This window comes from Kogia breviceps, chromosome X (genome assembly GCF_026419965.1).
Source record: "Kogia breviceps isolate mKogBre1 chromosome X, mKogBre1 haplotype 1, whole genome shotgun sequence".
Classification (NCBI taxonomy): domain Eukaryota; kingdom Metazoa; phylum Chordata; class Mammalia; order Artiodactyla; family Physeteridae; genus Kogia; species Kogia breviceps.
In genome coordinates this window covers 2,621,066-2,644,823 of record NC_081330.1, presented here as the reverse complement: position 1 = coordinate 2,644,823, position 23,758 = coordinate 2,621,066, and the positions used below count along the sequence as shown (strand labels likewise).

Genomic DNA, 23,758 nt, shown 5'->3' with positions numbered 1-23,758 from the left:
TTACTTATTTTCCAGTTGTTTTTGTAGTTCTTCTCTGTTCATTTCTTCTCCTTTTTGTTCCCTCCATTGTGGTTTGATGACTTTCTTTTGTAGTATGCTTGAGTTACTTTCTTTTTGGTTTTTTTGTGTATCTGTTATATGTTTTTGATTTGTGGTTACAATAGAGTTCATATATGTTGACCCATAAGTATATCTACTTGCTTTAAACCAATAATTATTTAAGTTCAAACACATTCTAAAAGACCTACATTTTTATTCCCTTTCCCCTTATTTTTTGTTTTTGATGTCGTATTTTATATTTTCATGCTTATCCATTTACCATTTATTATAGTTATAGTTGTTTTTCAAGGTTTTGTTTTTGTTGTTGTTATTTTGTTTTATTTTTTAATCTATGTTCAGGCTTATTTAAGTGATCTTCTATCTTTACTGTATATTTGCCTTTCCTATTGGGATTTTTCTTTCTGTATAGATTCTTACTTCTTTTCCATTTAGAGAAGACCCTTCAACATTTCTTTTTGTATTGCTGAATTCTTTTAATTTTTACTTGACTGAGAAATCCTTTATCTCTCCTTCTATTCTAAATAATAATCTTGCTGGATAAAGTATCCTAGGTTGCAGATCTTTCCCTTTTAGGACTTTGAAAATATGATGCCACTCACTTCTGGCCTGCAAGTTTCTGTAGAGAAATCAGCTGATAACCTTACGTGGATTCCCTTGTATATGGCTCTGTTTTTTTCTTGCTGTCTTTAGAAATCTCTTTTCATTTTTAAATTTTCCATTTTAATTATGATATGTCTTTGCTTGGGTTCATCTTGTTTTGGACTCTTTGTACTTCCTGTACCTGGATATCTGTTTCCTTCCTTAGGTTTGGGAAGTTTTCAGCCATAATTTTGTCAAATATATTATCGATCCCTTTCACTCTCTCTTCTACTCTGGAACACTTATAATGCAAATGTTGACATGTTTTATGTTATCCCATAGATCTCATATGTTGCTTTTACTTTTTAAAATTTGTTTTTCTGCCTGCTGTTCTGATTTTCATTATTCTATCTTCCAGATCAATTATTTGTTCTTCTGTGTCATTTAATCTGCTATTCATTGCTTCTAAAGTGCTTTTTATCTCAGAAATTGAATTTTCTATTTTTGATTGGGTCATCTTCATAATTTCTAGCTCCTTGTTAAAATGATCTATGCTTAGATCAATTCACTTTCTTAATTCATTTAGCATTTTTATTACTAATGTTTTGAATTTGTTGTCTGGTAGAATGATTATCTCCATTTCATTATTTATTTTTTCAGGGGTGTTCTCTTGCTCTTTCAGTTGAGAGTAGTTCCTTTGCCTTTTCATTTTACTTAACTTTCTCTGTCTCTATGAATTTAGGTGAAATGGTTATCTATTGTGGTCTTGAAGGGGTGTTTTAATGTGGGAATGTCCCTGTGTAGACTGCATGTGCCCAATGTCTTTGATGTAAGGGCTGGATTTGATGTGGATGCCAGCCACATCTTTCCTTAGGGTGTGTTGTCCACTATCACCTTGATAGGGGATGTGGTTGGTTTTGGAGGACCTAAAGCCTACCCAGGGTGTAAAGCAGGACTTCCTTTCTCCTCAGTGGCAGTCACTGTCCTTCCAGGGGTGGAGTCTACTCCCAACTTGCTGGAAAGTAATCCTGAGGGTCAGGCTTGAGCTGGTTCTGCTCCTTTAAGTGCATGTTTTTTCTTCTCTTCACACTGGGGTTTTTGCCCCAAAGGAGGGGAGTGTTGCAGTATGTGGGGCATGTGCATTTCCAGAGGTCCAAAGTGCTGCCTGTGTATGCACCTGCGGCTCTGCTCAGATGTAGCCCACGGTCACATCATTTCCCCTGTTGTGGTCATCCCAGATATAGTGCAAGTTTGTGGCATGAAGTGGGTGGGGCTGGAGCATTTGCTCAGCTGGGGTTGAAGGAATTGAAGTGTCTGGGCTGCCATCAAGTCTGGGTTGCTTCTGTGGTGCTGTTTGAGTAAGTACCAACAATGACAGTTGCCGCCCCACCTGGACCACACCCCATGCCCCCAAGTCTCCTCTGCATCTTAGATCCAGCCTTCTCTCAGGACCTGTCTGCCCCAGATCCAGTGCCATGCTGTGGTGTGGGGTGGGCATGGCTGGGGTGTTTGCTCATCTCAGATTGGGGAGCACAGGGATGTGGCAGCCACTAGGGCAGAGCTCTATCTGGCCTGTCTGGTGGCAAGCCAGCACCTGTGCACTCCTCATGAGTGGAGTCTGGGCTTCTCCAGCCTTTCATCTGTTCCAGAAGTTCTTCAAACAGCCAAAGTGGGCTTGTCTCCTCTGCGTAGAGCCCCAGGACTGGGGCACCCAGTCTGTGGCTTGACCCTCTTACTCCCCAGGGCAAGCGTTCATCCATATGATTTCTCTTTTCCTCTTTGTCCACTCCCAGAGCCATGGGTCTCAACCCAATGCTTTCCTTCCCATCCTATTCAATTACGTGGGACTCTTTCTTGCAGCCTTGGTTTTATAGAAATATTCTGCCAGTTTCCAGTTAGTTTTCCATGAGAATTGTCCCACATGTAGATGTATTTTTGATGTGTTTTCTGGGAGATGGTGAGCTCTACCTCCTCTTACTCTGCAATCTTGATCCCCCTCTCCCTAATGTCTTTTTCTGTTAGGAAATCACATCCAGGATACCACATTATATTTAGTGTCATATCTCTTTAGGATACTTCTCTCTGTGATCGTTTTTCAGACTTTCCTTGTTTTCAATGACCCTGAAAGTTTTAAGGAGTAATGGTTATGTATTTTGTATCATTTCTTCTATTGGGATTTATCTGAAGTTTTCCCAGTGGTTAGATTGAGTTATGTATTTTAGGCATAAGACTGCAGAGGTAAAGTGCCATAGTCAACACATCAATATCAACAGTACATATTATCAACATGACTTTGATATTGACTTCCATCACCTGATTGAGATAGTGGTTGTCAGATTTCTCCACTATGAAGTTATTCTTGTTTTCTTTCTTCCATAATTTAAAAGGAAGTCACTATGCATAACCTAGACTTAAGGAATGGGGATTTAGGCTCTCTCTCCTTGAGGTCAAAGTATCTACATAAATTATTTGGAATTCTTTGGCAAGGGGTATTTGTTTATTTGTCCCATTTATTTACTTATTCAGTCTTTTTTATATCAATATGGACTCATGGAAATTTACTTTATACTTTAGGTGTTAATCCAATACTAACTTATATTTTGTTATTCAAATTATTTCAGCTTTGGCCATTGAGAGCTCTTCAGTTGGCTACTTTGTCCCTTTGACACACCTCTGTCAATGTAGATTTTTTAAAATTCACTTTCTGGCACTACAAGATGCTCTGTTTTATCTTGTATATTTCCTGCTTCAGTCCCGGAATATTTTTCCAAGGAGCCTTGGTTAATTTGCTAGAGAATGTTTTTAGAAACCTAAATCTGACTACTAGGTGTACTTTTGCTACTGGAGATTCATTTCTTCTAGGTCCTGTCAGCTGCTAGAACATGAAGCATGTTAGTACATGTGTGTACTAACCTATATATACACATATTTCTATAAATACTTAATATATGAAATCATCTGAATCTATTTTCAGCTAAACATGAGTTCAAATTAATGTCTTCAACTATAAATCATTACCACAAGAATCATTCTAGCCTATTCATTTCTATAACCTCCCGTCCAATCAGTAAGAAACTTGGCTCTCCCATCTGTCTTTCATTTACCTAATTGTTAAGTTCCAGTATACATGTATAACAGTATCAGAATTTCTAACCTGTACCCCCAGGGGAAACAGCTTTATCAACTAAAGTACAGCACTTATGTGCAGTTTCTTTTGCCTTTACTCTTACAGATTCCGCTCATTTCCAAAGTCATTTAGGACCACGCCTTATCCCCCATCCCCTTCACTAAGATTGTTTTATGCAATTATAAAACAACTAGACTATCTTGTTACAGTATGCATTCCTTCCTGGATCACCCAACTACTTAAATGATTTTTTAAATTTGCATACATTAATATTTACCCTTTGTTCTGAAAACTTCTCTGGGCTTTCACAAATGCATGTCATGTACCTAGCATCAAAATATTATATAGAATATTTTGACCACCCTAAAACTTGCCTGTGTTTCAGCTAGTCAACTATCTTTCTAGTCTCTAAACCCCGAACAACCACTGATCATTTTACTGCCCCTATAGTTTTGCCTTTTCCAGAATTTCCTATAATGTGGGTCATACATTATTGTGCCATTTCATACAGTTGTTTTCCACTTAGCAATATGTATTAAAGATACATCCAGGCCTTTTTATAGCTCAGTAGCTAATTTATTTTTATAGTTAAATAATATTCCAATGAATGTAATATAGTTTGTTCATCTATTTACCTACTGAGGGGCATCTTGGTTTTTTCTAGTTTCTGGCTATTATGAATAAAGTTCCTATACATTCATGTGCATGTTTTTGTGTCAACATAAGTTTTCAGATCAGTTGGGGAAATATCTAGGGACATAATTGCTAAGTCATATATATTTAGCTTTGTAAGAGTATGTTAGCTTTTTAGGAAACTGCCGAACTGTCTTCCAAAGTGACTGTACCATTTTGTACTCCCATAAGCAATGAATGAAAATTATGGTTGCTCTGTAACCTTGTAAGCAGAGGTGAAGTGTTGTTCAGATATTTTATTTTTAATTGGGATATACGTATTCTTATTTCTAAGTTTTAAGTGTTCTTTTTAATATCTTGGACACAAGTCCTTTGTCAATGTGTTTTTGAAAATATTTTCTCCCAGCCTGTGGCTTGTATTATGTAGAGAACAAATGTATGGACACCAAGGGTGAAAGAAGGGGTGGGATGAATTGGGAGATTAGTATTGACATATATACACTATTGATACCATGTATAAAATAGATAATTAATGAGGACCTACTGTATAGTACAGGGAACTCTACTCAGTGCTCTGTGGTGACCTAAATGAGAAGGAAATCCAAAAAAGAGGGGATATATGTATACATATAGCTGATTTACTTTGCTGTACAGTAGAAACTAACACAATATTGTAAAGCAACTATACTCCAATAATTTTTTTAAAGAAGTGAAATAAAAACAGTTGAGTTTTAAAAAAAGAGCAGTATATTTTCATTTCAATCAAGTTCAACTTACCAGTTTTTTTTTCTGTCACAGATCATGTTTTTGGTATTGAATCTAAAAATTCACTGCCAAAGCAAAGGTCACTTCAAGGTTTATCATAAAATTACAAGAATGAAGACAGTGTGGTGCTTGTTCAAATACCATATATATCATCAATGGAGTCCAAAGGATATCACAGAAACAGACCATACATGTGTGGATATATGCTTTATGACAAAAGTAGCCTGGGTGAGCAGTGGTAAATGGTTCATTCAACAAATCCTATTGGGGCAAATGAGAAGCCATATGGAAAAAAAAAAAAGAATTTGACCTTTACCTTACAACTCATACAAAAATCAATTCCAATATTGATCATAAGTCTAAATGAGAAAATCAAATCAATAAAACTTCTGGAAGGTGCTCTATATGAATATTTTTATGGCTGTAGGGTAGATAATAATTAAACAAAAGTAACATAAAGTACTAATAATAAATGACTGATTGATAAATAGGGCAACTTTTTAATTAAGAACTTTAAAATTATTTTTTAAAACATTAAAACAATGAAAAGGCAAGCCATACTGCTATGGTCTGAATGTTTGTGTCCCCCCCAAATTCATGTGTTGAAATCCTAACCCCCAAAGGTGATAGTAGTTGGGGCATTTAGGAGGTGATTAGGTCATGAGGGTGGAGCTTTCATGAATGGTATTAGTGCTTTTATAAGAGAGATCCCACAGAACTCCCTAGCCCCTTCCACCATGGGAGTATATAAGAGAAGTGTGTGACCTGGAACAAGGCCATCACCTGACCATACTGGCACACTGATCTCAGATTCTGAGCCTCCAGAACTGTGATCAATAAATTTCTACTCTCTACGAACCACTCATACTGGGATATTTTGTTATGGCAGCCCAAAGAGAGTAAGATACAAATTGTGGTAGAAGAAATTTGTAACACATAAAGTGAACTAAAGCCTCCCATCTAGATTTATAAATAACTCTTACAAATCAATAATTACAACACAGCATGATATAAAAATGAGCAGGAGACTTGAACAGAAACTTCACAAAAGAAGATATACAAACAGCCAACAAGCACATAAGACAGTGATCAACCTATTTGTTAAACACAGGAATGCAAATTTATATCACCATAAGGTACTATATAACATACCCACTACAACCACAACATACACACCATGATGGATACAATTTAAATAATTGTATAAAACAACTCTTAATAAGAATGTAAAGTGACAGGAATACGCAAACATCGCTGGTGGGAGTGTAAATTGCTATAACCACTTGAGAAAACAATAGGTCATTATTCATTATATTTGAAGAAATGATTACAATATATCCCAGCAATTTCTGTGGGACATTTGCATGAATTTTCATCGTAGAATTATTCATAATAGCCTGAAATTGGAAGAACTCTAAATGTCCACCATTAGTAAAATGGATTTTTAAATTATGGATTATTTATAAAATGGAATGCTATCTGTAGCAATGAGAATGAACAAATGAATACCAAATCACCAACATGGATGAGTCTCAAAAACATAAGGTTGCATTACAGAAAGAAACCATACACAAAAGAATATATATATGTATATATATATATACTGTATGATTCCATTTATATAATCTCAAAAATAAGCAAAACTAAAATATTTCTCAACAAGAAAAAGGAACAAACTGCTTATACCTGCAACAATATTGCTGAACCACAAAAATTTGTGATTTTTCTTTGTGATGGAAAAGAAGTCAAATACAAAATATTATAAATTGTATTATTCCACCTAAAGGAAATTCTACACAAGGAAAAACAAAGCTACAGTACCAAAAAGTAGAGAAGTAGCTGCCTGCATCCAGAGATGGTAGCAGGTTGACTGCAAGGGACAGGAGGAAACTTCTTAGGGTAACAGAAATGTTCTATATCTTGATTATGATAGCAGTTATGAGGGTATATACATTTGTCAAAACTGAACTGTGCACATAAAATGGATGAATTTTATAAATGTTATTAAACTTTATAAATCTTATTATGAAGTATTTCTTAATAAAGTTGATTTAAAAAAAATAGATGTAACAAATTTATGGTGATAGAAATCAGAATAGAGGTTATTGCCTAGGGTTAGTGGCTGCTGGATGATAAGGGAGACTTCTGGGGTATTGATAATATTCTACATCTAGATCTGTGTAGTAACTAAAGTGCAGTGTTCACTTTGTGAAAATGCATCAAATTATACACTTCTTATTTGTGCCTTTATATGTATATTTCAATCAAAAATTTACATTAATTGCCAATGAAAATATTTGCAAGGATGTGAAGCAAAATTAATTCTCATAATTGCTGGTACAAATATAAATCATTATAACCACTTTGGAAAACAGTCTGACATTATCTACTAAATATGAATATCTATAAGCAATTAATATCTTAGACATATACCTAGGAATTACGTGCACATATGTTCACCAAAATTCATGTACAAGAAAGCTCATAGTATTATTTAGAATAGACCCAAGTTGATAACAACTAGATGCCCATCAACTAACAGTAGGATGGATGAATTATTTGAGGAGTAGTCATATAATGGAATACTGTACACCAATGGAATAAAGAAACTAACAATATGAATGAATCTCACAAATGTAATATTGAATGAAAGCAGCCAGACTAAAAAAAAGAAGAGTGTATACTTTATGACTTTAAGTATATAAAGTTCAAAAATCTAGGTTGTCCACATTCTGCCTCTGTTTACAAAGTAGAAAATCACAAGAGAACATTACACCCATTGAAACAATGGGAAGAAGCCAGATATTCTATAAAATCATAACTTTTCTCAAACCATTGCAAGGCAGTCAAGACAATTGAATTCTAAAGGATGACAATTCCTTTCAAAGAGAGACAGGACAGTCAAGAGAAGGAGACTAAGGAGGCATTACAACTGAATGTAATGTGGTATCCTGAATGGGATTCTGGAACAGAAAAAGGAAATTAGGTAAAAACTATGAAACTGTTGGTTTATTATTTGTGATAAATATATTATAATATAAAATGTTAATAATAAAGGAAAATAGGTGCTGAGTATATGGGAACTCTCTGTACTATCTTCACAACATTTCTGTGAAATGAAAACTTTTCTTAAAAAAGAAGTTAATTTAAAACATTAAATGTTAGCAAGAAGATTGAGAAAGGGAATCAGAATTCAGAGTAAGATCAATATGGTTATGAGTTTCTTGTGCTATTTTTTCCTCCTGTATCTCCAAGTCTGGACTCAAATGAAGCCCAAATTCAATAACCACACGTGAGGTGAGGTCAGAAAGAGCTCTAAGAACATGTCTCTATTTCTGGTCCAAAGAATAAGAATTAGGGTCCCTATGAGATACAGAGAGTGGTCCAAATCCCCTTATCTTTCTGCTGGCCCTGCACCTAGGCAATTCCCAGTCTTGAAGCTATAACTCAGAAGTGGCAGCATCAGCAGAAGCTGCAAAGGCATCTAAAACTAGAGAGGAAAATCCTTCTCTCTGACAAGAGAACTTCGGTATAGAATACATGAGAGGAATCACTTCTCATATATTCTATGGAGAGATATTTTTCCCTCTCCATACTCCTGTCACTTGGCCATCAAGGCAGATCCATTCAAGGAAAGTGCACAGGAGAGTGGCTAGACTAAGACCCACTTTTTGGCTAAAGGACCAGAAGGAGGTCCCCTGTGTAATAGACAGTATGATGAAGATTGCTGGGAGAAGGAAATGTGCAGAAGGGATACCATTGATTTGTGTATCAAGCACTGGGCTCAACCAAGTACTGGGCTCAACCTGAGATGCTTATGCAGGAATCTTACAAAAAACAAGATACTAAAGACTTGGAGAACTGCAATAGTGGTAGACCATTGCCCAGGTCTTAGTCATGGTCATGGGTGATCACAAAAACTGTGAATCCCAATATCACTGCCTGTACATATGGAATATTCACGAACATATATCCTAAGTCATAAAACAAATAAGAAATTATGAAAAATACAAATCATCCAGAGTATAGTCTCTGAATATAATGTAATCAAACTAGAAATTAAACAATAAAAAGGGACAAAAGGAAAATCTCAAACCATTTGGGAGTTAAATAGTACGTTCTTAAACAATCCTCTCAAACAATGTGTCAAAGAGAATGCCTCAAGGAAATAAAAACTGGACTGAAGTGAATTAACATAAAAATGCAACTAATTAGAAGTAGGGGGATGCAACTAAAGTAGTGTTTCAAAGGAAAATTCTAGCATTTAATATTTAGACTAAAAAAGAAAAAAGATCTCAATGAAATAGTCTAAGCTTCTACCTTAATTAACTGGAAAAAAAGAAAAAATAAATCAGAAAGAAAATGAATTTAAAAATAACAACAGAAATAAATGAAATTGAATGAGAAAACAGAGAAAAATCAAGGACACCAAAAGATAATTTTTGGAAAAATTTTTAAAAATTGATAAAACTATAGACAAGCAAAGTAAAAAAGAATGACACAATAATATCAGCAATTAAGCAAGGGATATCATTACAGATATGGCAGAAATAAGAAGGAAAACAAGAAACAATAAGAACAAATGTATTTACATAAATTCAAGAACTTAGATCAAATTGAACAGTTTCTCAAAAATCAGAAACTACCAAAACACCCCAAATGAAATGAATAAAACTGCCAAAGAAATTGATGCCATAGTAAACTTTTTTGAAATAGAAATCTGTAGACTCAGATTGTTTAACTGGAGATTGCTCCCAAATATTTAAAAAAGAATTAACACCATTTCTAAAAAATCTCTTCAAGAAAATAGAAACAGAAGGAACATTTCCCAACTCATTTTATGAGGTTAGTATTACCTTTAATATGAAAACTGTGTGACAACAGTACTAAAAAAGAAAACTATAGGTCAATACACTTCATGAACATAAGATGCAATAATCTCCAACAAAATATTAGCAAATACAATCCAGTAATGTATAAAAAGAATAATATATCATGACCAAGCTGAGTTTATCTGAGGAATGCAAGGTTGGTTCAATACTTTACAATCAATGAAATACCACTATTAACAGACTAATTTTATGATCATCTCAATTGAAGGAAAAAAAAGCATCTGACAGAATACAACTTGGTTTATGAGAAAAAAAGATCTCAGAAAACAAGAAATAAATAGGAACTTAACATGATACAGTACATATACAAAATCTACAGCTAATATCAATGTTTATAGGGAAAGACTGAATGCCTTCTAAGATCAAGAAATAGGCAAGGATGTCTACTCTTCCCACTTATATTGAAGACTTTAGTGGAATTCTTAGCATTGGAATGAAAATAGAAAATAAATAACAAGCAAACAGAGTGGAAGGAAACATATAGCACTGTCCCTATTCTCAGAGACATAATTGTCTACCAATAAAATCCCAAGGAAACTATAAAACCCTTAGAACTAATAAATGAATTTATCAAGGTTGCAGGATACAAAGTCAATGCACAAAAACTAATCATTTTCCATATAATGACAAAATATGAAAACAAAAATATTTTAAAATACCGTTTCAATAGCTCCCCCAAAAGACTTAAATATAAAGCAAACAAAACATATATAAAACCTATATTTTGAAAACTACAAAATACTGATAAAAGAAACTGAAGAACACATAAATAAATGAGAGACATATTTTGTTCATGGACTTGAAGACTCAACATAATAAAGAGCACAATTTTTGACAAATTGATATATAGATTCAAAGCAGTGCCAATCAAAATCTCAGCAGTATGGATTGGAAGAATCAACATTATGAAAATGACTCTGCTACCCAAAGCAATCTACAGATTCAATGTAATCCCTATCAAACTACCAATGGAATTTTTCAAGGAACTAGAACAAAAAAATTCACAATTTGTATGGAAACACAAAAGACCCTGAATAGCTGAAGAAATCTTGAAAAACAAAAATGGAGCTGGAGGAATCAGGCTCCCTGACTTCAGACTATACTACAAAGGTACAGTAATCAAGACAATATGGTACTGGCACAAAAACATAAATATAGATCAATGGAACAGTATTGAAAGCCCAGAGATAAACCCACACACATATGCTCACCTTATTTTTGATAAAGGAGGCAAGAATATACAATGGAGAAAAGACAGCCTTTTCAATAAGTGGTGCTGGGAAAACTGGACAGGTACATGTAAAAGAATGAAATGAGAACACTCCCTAAAACCATACACAAAAATAAACTCAAAATGGATTAAAGGCCTAAATGTAAGGCCAGATACTCTAAAACTCTTAGTGGAAAACATAGGCAGAACCCTCTATGACATAAATCACAGCAAGATTCTCTTTGACCCACCTCCTAGAGAAATGGAAATAAAAACAAAAATAAACAAATGGGACCTAATGAAACTTAAAAGCTTTTGCACAGCAAAGGAAACCATAAACAAGATGAAAAAACAGCCCTCAGAATGGGAGAATATATTTGCAAATGAAGCAACTGACAAAAGATTCATCTCCAAAATTTACAAGCAGTTCATGCAGCTCAATATCAAAATAACAAAAAACACAATTCAAAAATGGGCAGGAGACCTAAATAGATGTTTCTCCAAGGAAGATATACAGATTGCCAACAAACACATGAAAGGATGCTCAACCTCACAAATCATTAGAGAAATGCAAATAAAAACTACAATGAAATATCACCTCACACCAGTCAGGATGGCCATCATAAAAAATCTATAAATAATAAATGCTGGGGGGCTTCCCTGGTGGCGCAGTGGTTGAGTCCGCCTGCTGATGCAGGGGACACGGGTTCATGCCCCGGTCCGGGAAGATCCCACATGCCGCGGAGCGGCTAGGCCGGTGAGCCATGGCCGCTGACCCTGCGCGTCCGGAGCCTGTGCTCTGCAACGGGAGAGGCCACAACAGTGAGAGGCCCACGTACCGCAAAAAAAAAAAAAAAAAAAAAAAAATAGCCAGAATAAATGCTGGAGAGGGTGTGGAGAAAAGGGAACCCTCTTGGATTGTTGGTGGGAATGTAAATTGATACAGCCACTATGGAGAACAATATGGAGGTTCCTTAAAAAACTAAAAATAGAACTGTCATATGGCCCAGCAATTCCACTACTGAGCATATACCCTGAGAATACCATAATTCAAAAAGAGTCATGTACCACAACATTCTTTGCAGCTCAATTTACAATAGCCAGGACATGGAAACAACCTAAGTGTCCACTGAGAGATGAATGGATAAAGAAGATGTAGCACATATATACACTGGAATATTACTCAGCTATAAAAAAGAAACAAAACTGAGTTATTTGTAATGAGATGGATGGACCTAGAGTCTGTCATACAGAGTGAAGTAAGTCAGGAAGAGAAAGACAACTACTGTATGCTAACACATATATATGGAATCTAAAAAAAATGTTCTGAAGAACCTAGGGGCAGGACAGGAATAAAGACACAGATGTAGAGAATGGACTTGAGGACACTGGGAGGGGGAAGGGTAAGCTGGGATGAAGTGAGAGAGTGGCATGGATTAATATATACTACCAAATGTAAAATAGATAGCTAGTGGGAAGCAGCCACATAGAACAGGGAGATCAGCTCGGTGCTTTGTGACCACCTAGAGGGGTGGGATAGGGAGGGTGGGAGGGAGATGTAAGGGGGGGGAGGTATGGGGATATATGTATATGTATATCTGTTTCATTTGTTATAAAACAGAAACTAACACACCATTGTAAAGCAATTATACTCCAATAAAAATGTTTAGAAAATAATCTCAGCAGTAATTCTTGCTGGTATAGACAAGAGGATTCAGAAATTTTATGTAAGAGCAAAGGAACTAGAATAGCTAAAGAAATTTTGAAAATGTAGAATAATGTTGGAAGAATCACATTCAAATCAATCTAGCTGATTATAATATTTCCTATAAGGCTATAGTAATAAGTGCAATGTGATATTGGCTAAGAAATTGACACTTTGATCAAGGGAACTAAATAGAGTCCAGAATAGACCAACACAAATATGAACTATGGAGACTTTATAAAGGATTAAAACAATTTAATTGAGAAATTTTGTCTTTTCAATAATTTGTATTGGAACAATTAGACGACCTTATGTTAAAAATGAATATTTAAACCTCATAATTTATGCAACTATGTAATAAATCTAATGGGTAAATGAAATATATAAAACTTAAAAAAAAAACAAAGGAGAAAATCTTCACAACCTTAAGTTAGGCAAAGAGGTCTTAAACACAACACCCAAAGCATGATTTATAAAATTTAAAAAATGCTAAATTGGATTTCTTCAAAATTAAAAACATTTTTTTCTGAGAAACACAGAATGAAAATTCAAGCTGGAAGTATTTTCAAATTGTATATCCAATAAAAGACTCATATCCAGAAAATATAAACAGCCCTCAAAACTCAAATATTAGAAAATAAACAACCCAATTTAGAAAATGGGCAACTGATGCCAGTAGGCACATCAGCAAAGTGGAAATATGGATGGAAAATAAGCGCATGAAAAGTTGTTCTATATCATTAGCTATAAGAGAAATGAAAACTAAAACCATGATGAGATATCATAACACATATTTGAGAAAGACTAAAAAATTTTTTAATGATATTACTAAGTGCTACCAAGGATGAAGAACAACTTGAACTCTCATACACAGTGGTAGGAATATAAAATGACACAGCTCTGTGGAAAATGATTTGGTAATTTTTTTATAAAGATACACTTACCATATGACTCAGTGAAGCCACGCCAGGGAGAAATAAAAACTTATGTTCATACAAAAACCTACATATGAATGTTTATGAGAGATCCATTCATATTTGCCCAAATCTAGAAACAACCCCAGTGTCCTTCCATAGGTGAATGGATAAACAAACTGTGGTGCATCCATATAATGGACTACCACTGAGCAATAAAAAGGAATGAACTATTGATACACACAACTTGAATGAGCCTCAAAGGAATTTTCCTAAGTGAAAGTACCTCAGAAAGTTACATACCCTATTCTTCCATTTATATGAGATTTATGAAAACACAGAAGTACAGTGATGGAGGAGAGTTGAGTGGTTGTCAAAGTTAGATGTGGCAGGAGGGTAAGACTATAAAGGAACAGCATAAGGGAGTGTGTGTGTGTGTGTGTGTGTGTGTGTGTGTGTGTGTGTTTGAGGGCAGTTATGGAACTATTTTGAATCCTGATTGTATGTGGTTACATGAATCTATACAGGAGCTTGCACTGTACACTGAAATAAGATAATTTTACTGTTTAATAATTTTAAAATATTAAAATAAGAAATTAAAAACCTGGTGTGACTACATCAATATCAGAATAAATTGATTTCATTAGAAGAAAAAATTATCATGGATAAACTGGAACATTACATAAGAATTCATCAAAAAGACATAACAAGCCTAAATGTGTATGTACCTAAAAGCAGAGCTTCAAAATACATGAAATAAAAACTGATAGAACTAAAAGGACAAATAGTCAAATCTACAATTGTATTTGGAGACTGTGACACTCATCTATGAGTAAATGTCAGAAAAAGTGGACAGAAAATATGCAAGGATATTGAAGGACTCAAATAGTACTATCAACCAACTTCATCTAATTGGCATTTGGAGAACACTTCACACAACAGAAGAATATATATTATTTTCAAGTACACATGGAATATTCACCAAGATAGACCATAAAACAACCTTTAACAAATGTAAAAGAATGTATATCATGCAAAGTATATTCTCTACTCATAATGGAATTACAGAATACAACAAGGGATATCTGCAGATTATCCAAACATTTGGAGATTAAACACATTTTGCCTAGCTCATGTTTCACAATAAATTCTTGAGGGAAATTAGAAAATATTTTGAAGGGAATTAAAATAAAACTACAACATATTAGAGTTTGTGGGACTCAGCTGATGCAGTATGTAGAGAGAAATTTATGTCATTAAATGCTTAAATTAGAAAGCAAGACAGAGCTCAACTCAATGTAATAATCTATAAAAAGAAAAGTAAATTGAACCCTAGGCAACAGAAGGGTGGGAACTATATAGGTAAAAACAGAAATCAGTGAAATTGACATTAGGAAAATAGTAATTAATATCAATGGTCACAAAAGCTGTTTATTTGAAAAGATCAGAGAAACTGAAATACCCAATGATATTTAAAAAGTTGTTGAGAAGCAATGGCTTTGGACAATGTTAAAGTATAAGAAACTGTATATATAGACCAAGGGATATATGTTACATGAGTTTTCAGAAAGCATAAAAATGACAGAACACATATTCTAAATCATAAGTAAATGTCTTGTAATGTAGTAGTAATGTGTAATTGTTTAAAAGTTTGGAATTACCAGCAAATCATGTAGATCTACAGCAAATGCATGTAAAGGGACAAGGTAATAATGTGCAAAAATAAGGAATAGTTACTGTTTTGCAAGGGGAAAATTCTGGTTATATATAAAACAAAGTTGGTTTAAAAAGTGTTGGTAAAGATACTGGTATTTATTATTTCTATTTTATTCATTTTTGGAGAATGTGAACCTATATTTTTAAAAGGAAAAATAAAAATATTATAATATTATTCCATTGCAAATAAATTATGTGCACATTTTTTGTAACTGAAAATCTGCAGAAACAACTTTGGAACAAAATCGTTTGGAAAAAACAGGGATTAATGAGTTTCAAAAAGAACAAAGGACGAATGATACAGTGGTAAGAAAATTCCTGAGGCACAAGAATATGGAATCATATCAATATCAGAGAAACCATTCATGGCTTTATTAGGACAGTGTGTGAATGACAGTATTAAAATGGAGAAATTGTCAATGCACAAAGGAAGTATGAAAGATATAGCTAACAACCAAGCATGTATTATCTACGGCAGAGAAGTTTTAATAAAAATTTAAAATCACAGTTCTTTTTACATGGTGTTCAGTTTCTGAAAGATAAGCATGTATTAACTTAGAAGCTATGTGCTGAATAATAGTCCATTAAAGAAAATGTGGGTCGTTGTTATGAAAATATTACTTCATTGTTAGGAAAATCAGTGTTTTTAAAAAGTGCACTTTCACTCATGATTCAGAATTAATGGCATTCATGACTGAAAAACATATTTTAAACAACAATTTATTATGAGGTATCACAAGAGAATATAAACAAGTTTTGACAAGGGACATATAAACAACACTCAAGATAATGACAATAGTCATGATAATTCCTCCTGCCAGTATTGCCTACATACAATCCTTCCTATAAATATTGGATCCAATATCATGTCATTGGGAATATGACTTAAATATAATTTCCCCTTTTAAAGTTTATTAGTTTTTCTGAAAGGATGGTTTTAAAGATAAGATAGATTCTTACCTGTGAGGGATTGTATTTGAAACTCTGAGAGAAGTTGGACAACACATAGCCTACTAATTGTATTTCACAGGGTTTTTTTGTTTATTTACAGTTACATAATCAGTAAGCATACTAGGGGCTGAATAGAATCCATCAAGAAGTTAATCAATATTACAAACAAAACATCTAGATGATGAGTGTTTATTTTTGGTAATCTAATTCATATTTTTAATATATAAAGTATTTTGTTATTATAATGGTAATTCTTATGTGCCTTAGATGGCTTAGAAATATTGAAAGTACAAATAAGAGAATTTAAAATTCACTTATATTTCTACTAGCAAAAGAAAAATATTGTTGCTCTCTCACTGTATATACTTAGTTTTTTGTACATACATCTATATTAACATATATATGTGTACCACAGCGTTTCAATTTGGTTTTAAATTGAATAAGTTGAAATACTGGGACACTGTCATATGTAGAAAATTTAGGTTATAAATTTGGATTATTTGATTTCTGATTCTAGCCATGATGGAGTAAAAGGGACCAAATTTACACACCTACCTCAAACAACTAAAAGAAAACAGACCACACACATGAAACAATGATTTTCAATTTATTGGACATCAGGCAAAGAATAGTGTTCTCTAAGAGACGAAAAACAAGTGAGGTGAGCCCTAAGATTGTTCAAGCTTACTGCCCAGAGAAAGATTGTAGACTACAGTGTATAATGGAGAGCTGGCCATCTTCTTGAGTTGAGGAGATGGAGCTGGGAGTCTAGGGGATGGTAGGTGGAAAGAGCTTGCAGGACAAAATTCCAGAGAGGAAAGAGCTCCACAGAGAGAAATCTCCAGAGATCATGCAGATCTGGGAATTATTCCTGTTCCCATTAGTCAGAGTGGAAAACCTCATAGTTCATCGGGCTCAGTTAGAATACACAGAGTTGTTTTGCTTTAGATGAGAGGAAGTATTAACCATAATCTAAGCACCATTTTTAACTAACTTAACAAAGTTTAAAAGTAAAACCCAAAAAGACCAGTAACTTGTTTCCAAATAACTTAATTGTGTCCCTGAAAAAAGCTTAAGAATATTTATTTATAGAAACACAAAAATATCTAGCATTTAAGAAAGTAAAATTCACAATGCCTGACATCCAGTCAAAATTGCCAGCCGGGACTTCCCTGGTGGTCCAGTGGTTAAGACTTTGCCCTCTAATGCAGGGGGTGTGGGTTTGATCCCTGGTCAGGGAACTAGATCCCACATGCCTCAGGGCCAAAAAATCAAAACATAAAACAGAAGCAATATTATAACAAATTCAATAAAGAGTTTAAAAATGGTCCAAATCAAAAAAAAAAAAATCTTAAAAACAAAAACAGAAAACAAAATTGCCAGCCATTCAAAGAAGCAGGAAACTAGGAACAGTAATGAGGAGAAAAATAAATTAAAACTGACCCAGAAATAAGGCAGATGATAGAGTTAGTAGACAAGGACTTTAAAACAGTGTTATATATAACTGTGTTCCATATGTTCAAATGATAAGACAAAATGTTAAACATGCTAAATAGGGACATGAAAGACATAAAAAAGAGCCTAAATAAATTTTGAAATATGAAGGCTACAATGTCTGAATTAAAAAGATACACTGGTTTGGACTAATGGCACATGTGACATGTAAGATGAAAAGATTAGTGAACTTGAGGATATAGCAATAAAACTTTCCAGAAAAAACACACCCTGAGAAAACAATACTGAAACAATGAATAGAGGATTAGCAAGTTGTGAGACAACTTCAAGTGACCTATGCACATATATTTGGAAATCCCAAAGGGGAGGAAAAAGGGGAGATATAAAAAATATTTGAATGACAAATCTCCAAACTGGATAAAAACTATAAACTCACGGATTCAAAAAGCAAAAAGAATGCCAAGAACAAGAAATATGAAAAACAAGACTATACCAAGGTCCACAATATTCAAGTTACTTAAAATCAGTGTTGAAGAGAAAATCTTAAAAGTACCAAGAGAAAAGAAGGCACTTTACTACAGAGGAACAAACATAAGGATAAGAGTAGATTTCTTATCAAAAACAATGATTGGATTGTTTGTTTTTGTTGTTGAGTTGTATGAGCTGTTTGTGTATTTTGGAAATTAAGCCCCTGTTGATCACATCATTTGCAAATATTTTCTCCCAGTCTGTAGGTTATCTTTCTGTTTTGTTTATGGTTTCCTTTGTTGTACAAAAGCTTGTAAGTTTGATTATGTCTCATTTGTTTATTTTTGCTTTTATTTTTATTGCCTTGGGAGACTGAGCTAAGCAAACATTGGTATGATTTATGTAAGAGAATGTTTTGCCTATGTTCTCTTCTAGGAGTTTTATGGTGTCATGTCTTATATTCAAGTCTTTGAGCTATTTTGAGTTTGTTTTTGCTTATGGTGTGAGGGTGTGTTCTAACTTCATTTATTTACCTGCAGCTGTCTGACTTTCCCAACACCACTTGCTGAAGAGACTGTCTTTTCCCCATTGTAAATTCTTGCCTCCTTTGTCAACAATTAATTGACGGTAGGTGTTTGGGTTTATTTCTGGGCTCTCTATTCTTTTTTCCATTGATCTGTATGTCTGTTTTTGTGCCAATACCATGCTGTTTTGATTACTGTAGCTTTTTAGTATTGTCTGAAGTCTGGGAGGTTTATGTCTCCTGCTTTGTTCTTTTAGCTCAGGATTGCTTTGGCAATTCTGGGTCTTTTATGGTTCCATATAAATTTTAGGATTATTTGTTTTAGTTCTTTGAAAAATGTCATGGGTAATTTGATAAGAATCACATTAAATCTGTAGATTGCTTTGGGTAGTATGGCCATTTTAACAATATTAATTCTTGAGGGAGGCTTTGGGTTTTGACCTCCTAGGTAAGCTCATTAATCTGTGCCATGTGTTCATGACCAGTTTCAAATAAGATGCTCCATTAAAATCCTGCTGCAAATATCAGGGTGGTTTCTAACTTCAGGGTTATATCCAAGAACTGGTCGACTACATGCCAAGTTAGACTCTACTTATAAACTCATTTAGAAAGCAGAGAGTTTGTTGAAGATACCTGGGTGGGGGGCAGAGGTAATGCCAGATGTCTAAACATCACTGTCCAATGTGCACACTTATGCCAAAGGGACACTGTAAGTGGGCAGTGGGTTGAGACCGCCTGGGTACTTCTGCCAGGAGTAGAAATGCTTTATGTCAGGGGGATGGCAAGAGATATGGGCTGTTTCATTGGGAGTGGGCACAGATTTCAGAAGAGGCAGCAGTGATGAGCTGGTAAGTCAGTCAGGTTCCAGAGTTGGACTGGAGGGCACATAGGGGAAGATCAGGGGATGGGTGCTGTCATGTGGGAAGGTGATGGGACTAGACAGACATCTGGCACCTCAGCTCTCAGGGGACCCTGGAACTCAGGCAGGAGGACCCTATATTAATAAAGCCCACAAACAATACCCAAATCCTGTTTGATTGACTTTGTCACCTTCCTTCTTTAGGAGTGCTTTTAGTACCTTGGGCATAGGGTCCTTCTTTTGGTCAACTGAGAGACTTTATGGAATACTGAGAAGAGAAATGATTTAGAGTCAGAAGGTTGGTATCAGGCTGGGGTTGAGTGGGAAAAGCACAGGCTCCAGATGAATTTAGACTAGGGATCCAGTCCCTGCCCTGTCACTTATTAACCATGTAATCATGGGAAAATTACCAAGCCCTATGGCCTCAGGTTTTTCATCTGTGAAGCAAGTGGGTTTGATGAGCCCTGTCTTGTAGGACTGCTGGAATGTATGTAATGTCTGTAAAGCACCTCACACAGTGCCTGGTTCAATCTTTAATGATTAGCTGTTATGGTAGTTGCCCCATATCTGCCATTTTGCTTTCTGCAGTTTCAGTTACCTGAGATCAACCAGGATCTGAAAATATTAAATATGAAATTCAAGAAATAAACAATTCATAAGTTTTAAATCTTGCTGTCCCACTCCATCCTGTCCAGGACATGAATCATCCCTTTGTTCAGAATATCCATGCTGTATATGCTACTCACCCATTAGTATAGGAAAAAAACATAGTATATGTAAAGTGCAGTACTCTCCACAGTGTCAGGCACCCACAGGGGGTCTTGGAACATAATCCCTGGCAGATAAGGGGGTCTACTGTATTTCTATTATTAATTTGACCCCAGGTCCTCCTACCCTCTACTCTAGAAGTTGTTGCTGTTGTTATCCAGTACATCTTAGAGAATACTCAATGCAGTAGGACATGTAATACCAAAATCAGCCAACCATGCTGCTTTGTAAATAAAACTCAATAAATTTTCCTTCTTAGAGGATATATTTTTGAATTTAGGTGTAGGGAAGTCTTCCCCAGCTGGATGCAACTCAAAGCTCCTAGAATTTGAGCCAAAGACCAACTCTGTCCCTACCTCCCAGCTGCTCTTCCATCCAAATCACTATTTTCATTAATCCCCCACCAAATCTATACATGGCTAAGAACTGGCCAAATTACATTAAAGGTAATCTAATTAAAATGTCTTCTAACAGAGTCATCACTGGGTCTCCCAGGCCAGGAAAAAGGGTGCCTGCACGGTGACTTCTGGGCATCATTTAAAAGATATTCACCCTTATTTCTCAGGAAACCCTTGCAGATGATATTTATAAAACAGCTATGTCTTGTGTTCAACTGCACTGGGACAAGAGTACAGGACAAAGTCCTTACTTGCCCCAGGAAGTGATTTCTCTCTGGTTTATCCACTACCCAAAAGGAACTGCCAAGAGCAGTTTTTCTATCTAGGTTTTTCTCTCACTCCTAAGATACACCGTCTGGGAGTCTGGCCACTGCCACCACCCAGCTTCGTTACCGTCACCTCCCACAGAAGGAACCCCTGCTTCCCAAAGGCCCAAACTGCCCTGGTTTGGGGCACTTACACTTGGGTGCTCGCTCCTGGAGCCCTACCGTCTTGTCCCACTTTCCCTTGTTCTGTGGGACTTAGGGGACATCTCTACATATTCCTCATGTGACTGCAGCTCCTAGACCATCACTCTAGGTGTGGGTGTGTCCTGCTTTTCCTAGTGTCCCCACTACTAACACAGGGCCTTCCAGAAAGCAGAAGCTCCATGAAGGTCTATGGAATAAATGAGCCAGTGAGCAGAGATTTCATTTATTACTATTTAATTTCTTCTACATTCTTGAATAAGCTAAGAAAATGCAAGTACATATATTAATTTTACAGAATAGGCTAAAAATGATGAGAATTAAAAAATAAACCACTGAATTTTTTCTCTATTTTACTAAGCTTTTTCACATTTCCAAGGAAATTCCTATTCTAATGCCATCTTATCTTGTTACAGACTACAAATAAAATGTAAGGTCTCCCAATTCATTTTACAAAGTAGCAAAACTCTTTCTCCTAAACTGATCAAGAAACAATAAATGTGTGACCAATGTCATTCATAAACTTAGATTCTGAGGCTAGCAGAATTTCTAGCTAAGCAACGACATTTTAAAATACCGAAAATAAAAGAAGATAAAGTTCTAAGTCACCCAATGGAACAGAAACAGAAAGATGTTATTCACTATGATTCCCTCATCCCAAGTCTGGCCCTCTACTACTTAGATCATTGACTGCCCTCTTAAAACACAAAGTGAAGAATTTGCCTTAGACTTCACTCAGGGCAGAACAAGCTGCTGGACATGGCACGAGAACTTGCACTGGCCATGGAAGTAGTATTATCTGTGGTGGCAATTCTAGACTAGACTCACTCTTCCTGATGTCTCAAACACTCTTCAAACCACAGAGGGAAGGATCTAGGATCACTTCCATTGACCTTGGCCAAAAACTCTAGAAGACTCATCATGTTGATCTCTGCGTGGGCCCGGGGACCCCAAAGAAATTCATAGCATGCAGGATCACTGTTAGGCACCTGCCGGTACTCCACGTAGCCCTCCTGCACCCACACTTCGGTGAGCAGCTCCCTGGGCTCCCCGTAGATAAAGTGCTCCCTCCCGGCACACACCCCCAACGCATTCAGCGATTCCCACACCTCCTTCTCCGGGACACAGTGGCCGTTCATAAAGATCATACTCAGGATAAATATCAGGAGGCCGGTCTTGGGCATGCTCTGCCCGTCGTTCAGCATCCCATCATAGGTGAGGCCCAGGGTGGGGACCAGGACATAGGAGTGGCCGCCGGGGTCCACTTCCTTCACGTCGAGGCCAAAGATCAGCTGCATGCACTCCAAGGATTCACTGAAGATCACAGGGAAGTGGTCCTCGTAATCTCTGATGACGATATTCAGCATTTCTGCCTCTGTGGTCGGCTCATTGATGCGATACTTGAAGAGCAGAAACTCCACCAGATGAGCCACCTTGTCACAAATCGCATTTCTGGGAAAGGGCTCAGCATCTGGCAGGGCCTGCGAGGTGCTCGGACCCTCCTCTTTTGGGCTGCCGGGGCCATCGTCGGATTGGCTCAATGGAGCAGGGACAACAGCAGTGGGGGACGGGGAGGAGGAGGCACTCGAAGGGCTCTGTGGAGGACTCAGGGTCTCCGGAAGAGCATAGGGCTCCTCTGGGGAGTTCGAGATCAGAGGAGAGGAAAAGGAAGGGGAGGAGCAGGTGGAGGAGGATGAGGAAGCATCTTCTTGCACAGCCATGGGGACAGTTTGGGCCTGAGAGCCTTCCTCAAGCATGCAGCGCCGTCGCTTTGGAGCACGAGGCGTGATGACCGGTGTCAGGAAGCCGACTGGAGTGCGGGCAGGGGTGACAGGGAGGTTCCACGGACCTGGGCGAGAGAGGGGCTGTGAGCGGCCTCGGCTAAGAGACGCACCCTGCGCAGCTCTGACAGAGGCCACTCACAGGTCTCGTGTTGAGGGGAGCCCGAGGGCCTCACAGGGGCGCTGCTCCTGGGCGGCCCGGCCCCCGCCAACCTGAAGAAGGAAGCGAGGGGCTCCTCAGGGTGCGGCCAGCACGGCCCCAGGTTCTGGGGCTCACAGGGCGGTGGGGTGATTTGGGTGCTGTGGGGTCCCCGCTGTTCTGGGAGGCGGAGCCCCTGGGTTCACACGCAGGGCACGCACCTCCCCTCGACTCCTGGCGCTGCCTGGGCCTCCTCTGCTCTGTGCTCTGCGGACACGTGCCTCAGACCCGGGCCTTCACCGCCTCGTTCCTGGAGCCCCTGCAAGAGGAATGGAGGCGGCACCTCGG

At 36.7% G+C, this 23,758-nt stretch overlaps 1 protein-coding gene across 1 annotated transcript; it reads right to left on the bottom strand.

Annotated features, from left to right (window-relative positions):
• Positions 1-22,065: 22,065 nt before the first annotated feature.
• Positions 22,066-23,329, bottom strand: LOC131747682 (melanoma-associated antigen 10-like). The gene has a single exon (XM_059049642.2). The coding sequence runs from the start codon at positions 23,245-23,247 to the stop codon at positions 22,315-22,317; it is 933 nt and encodes a 310-aa protein (XP_058905625.1). The 5' UTR covers positions 23,248-23,329; the 3' UTR covers positions 22,066-22,314.
• Positions 23,330-23,758: the final 429 nt, after the last annotated feature.

What these genes read in the sequence shown, in the direction of transcription:
- LOC131747682 (XM_059049642.2), bottom strand. Translation starts at nt 23,247, where the DNA reads ATGCTTGAGGAAGGCTCTCAGGCCCAAACTGTCCCCATGGCTGTGCAA.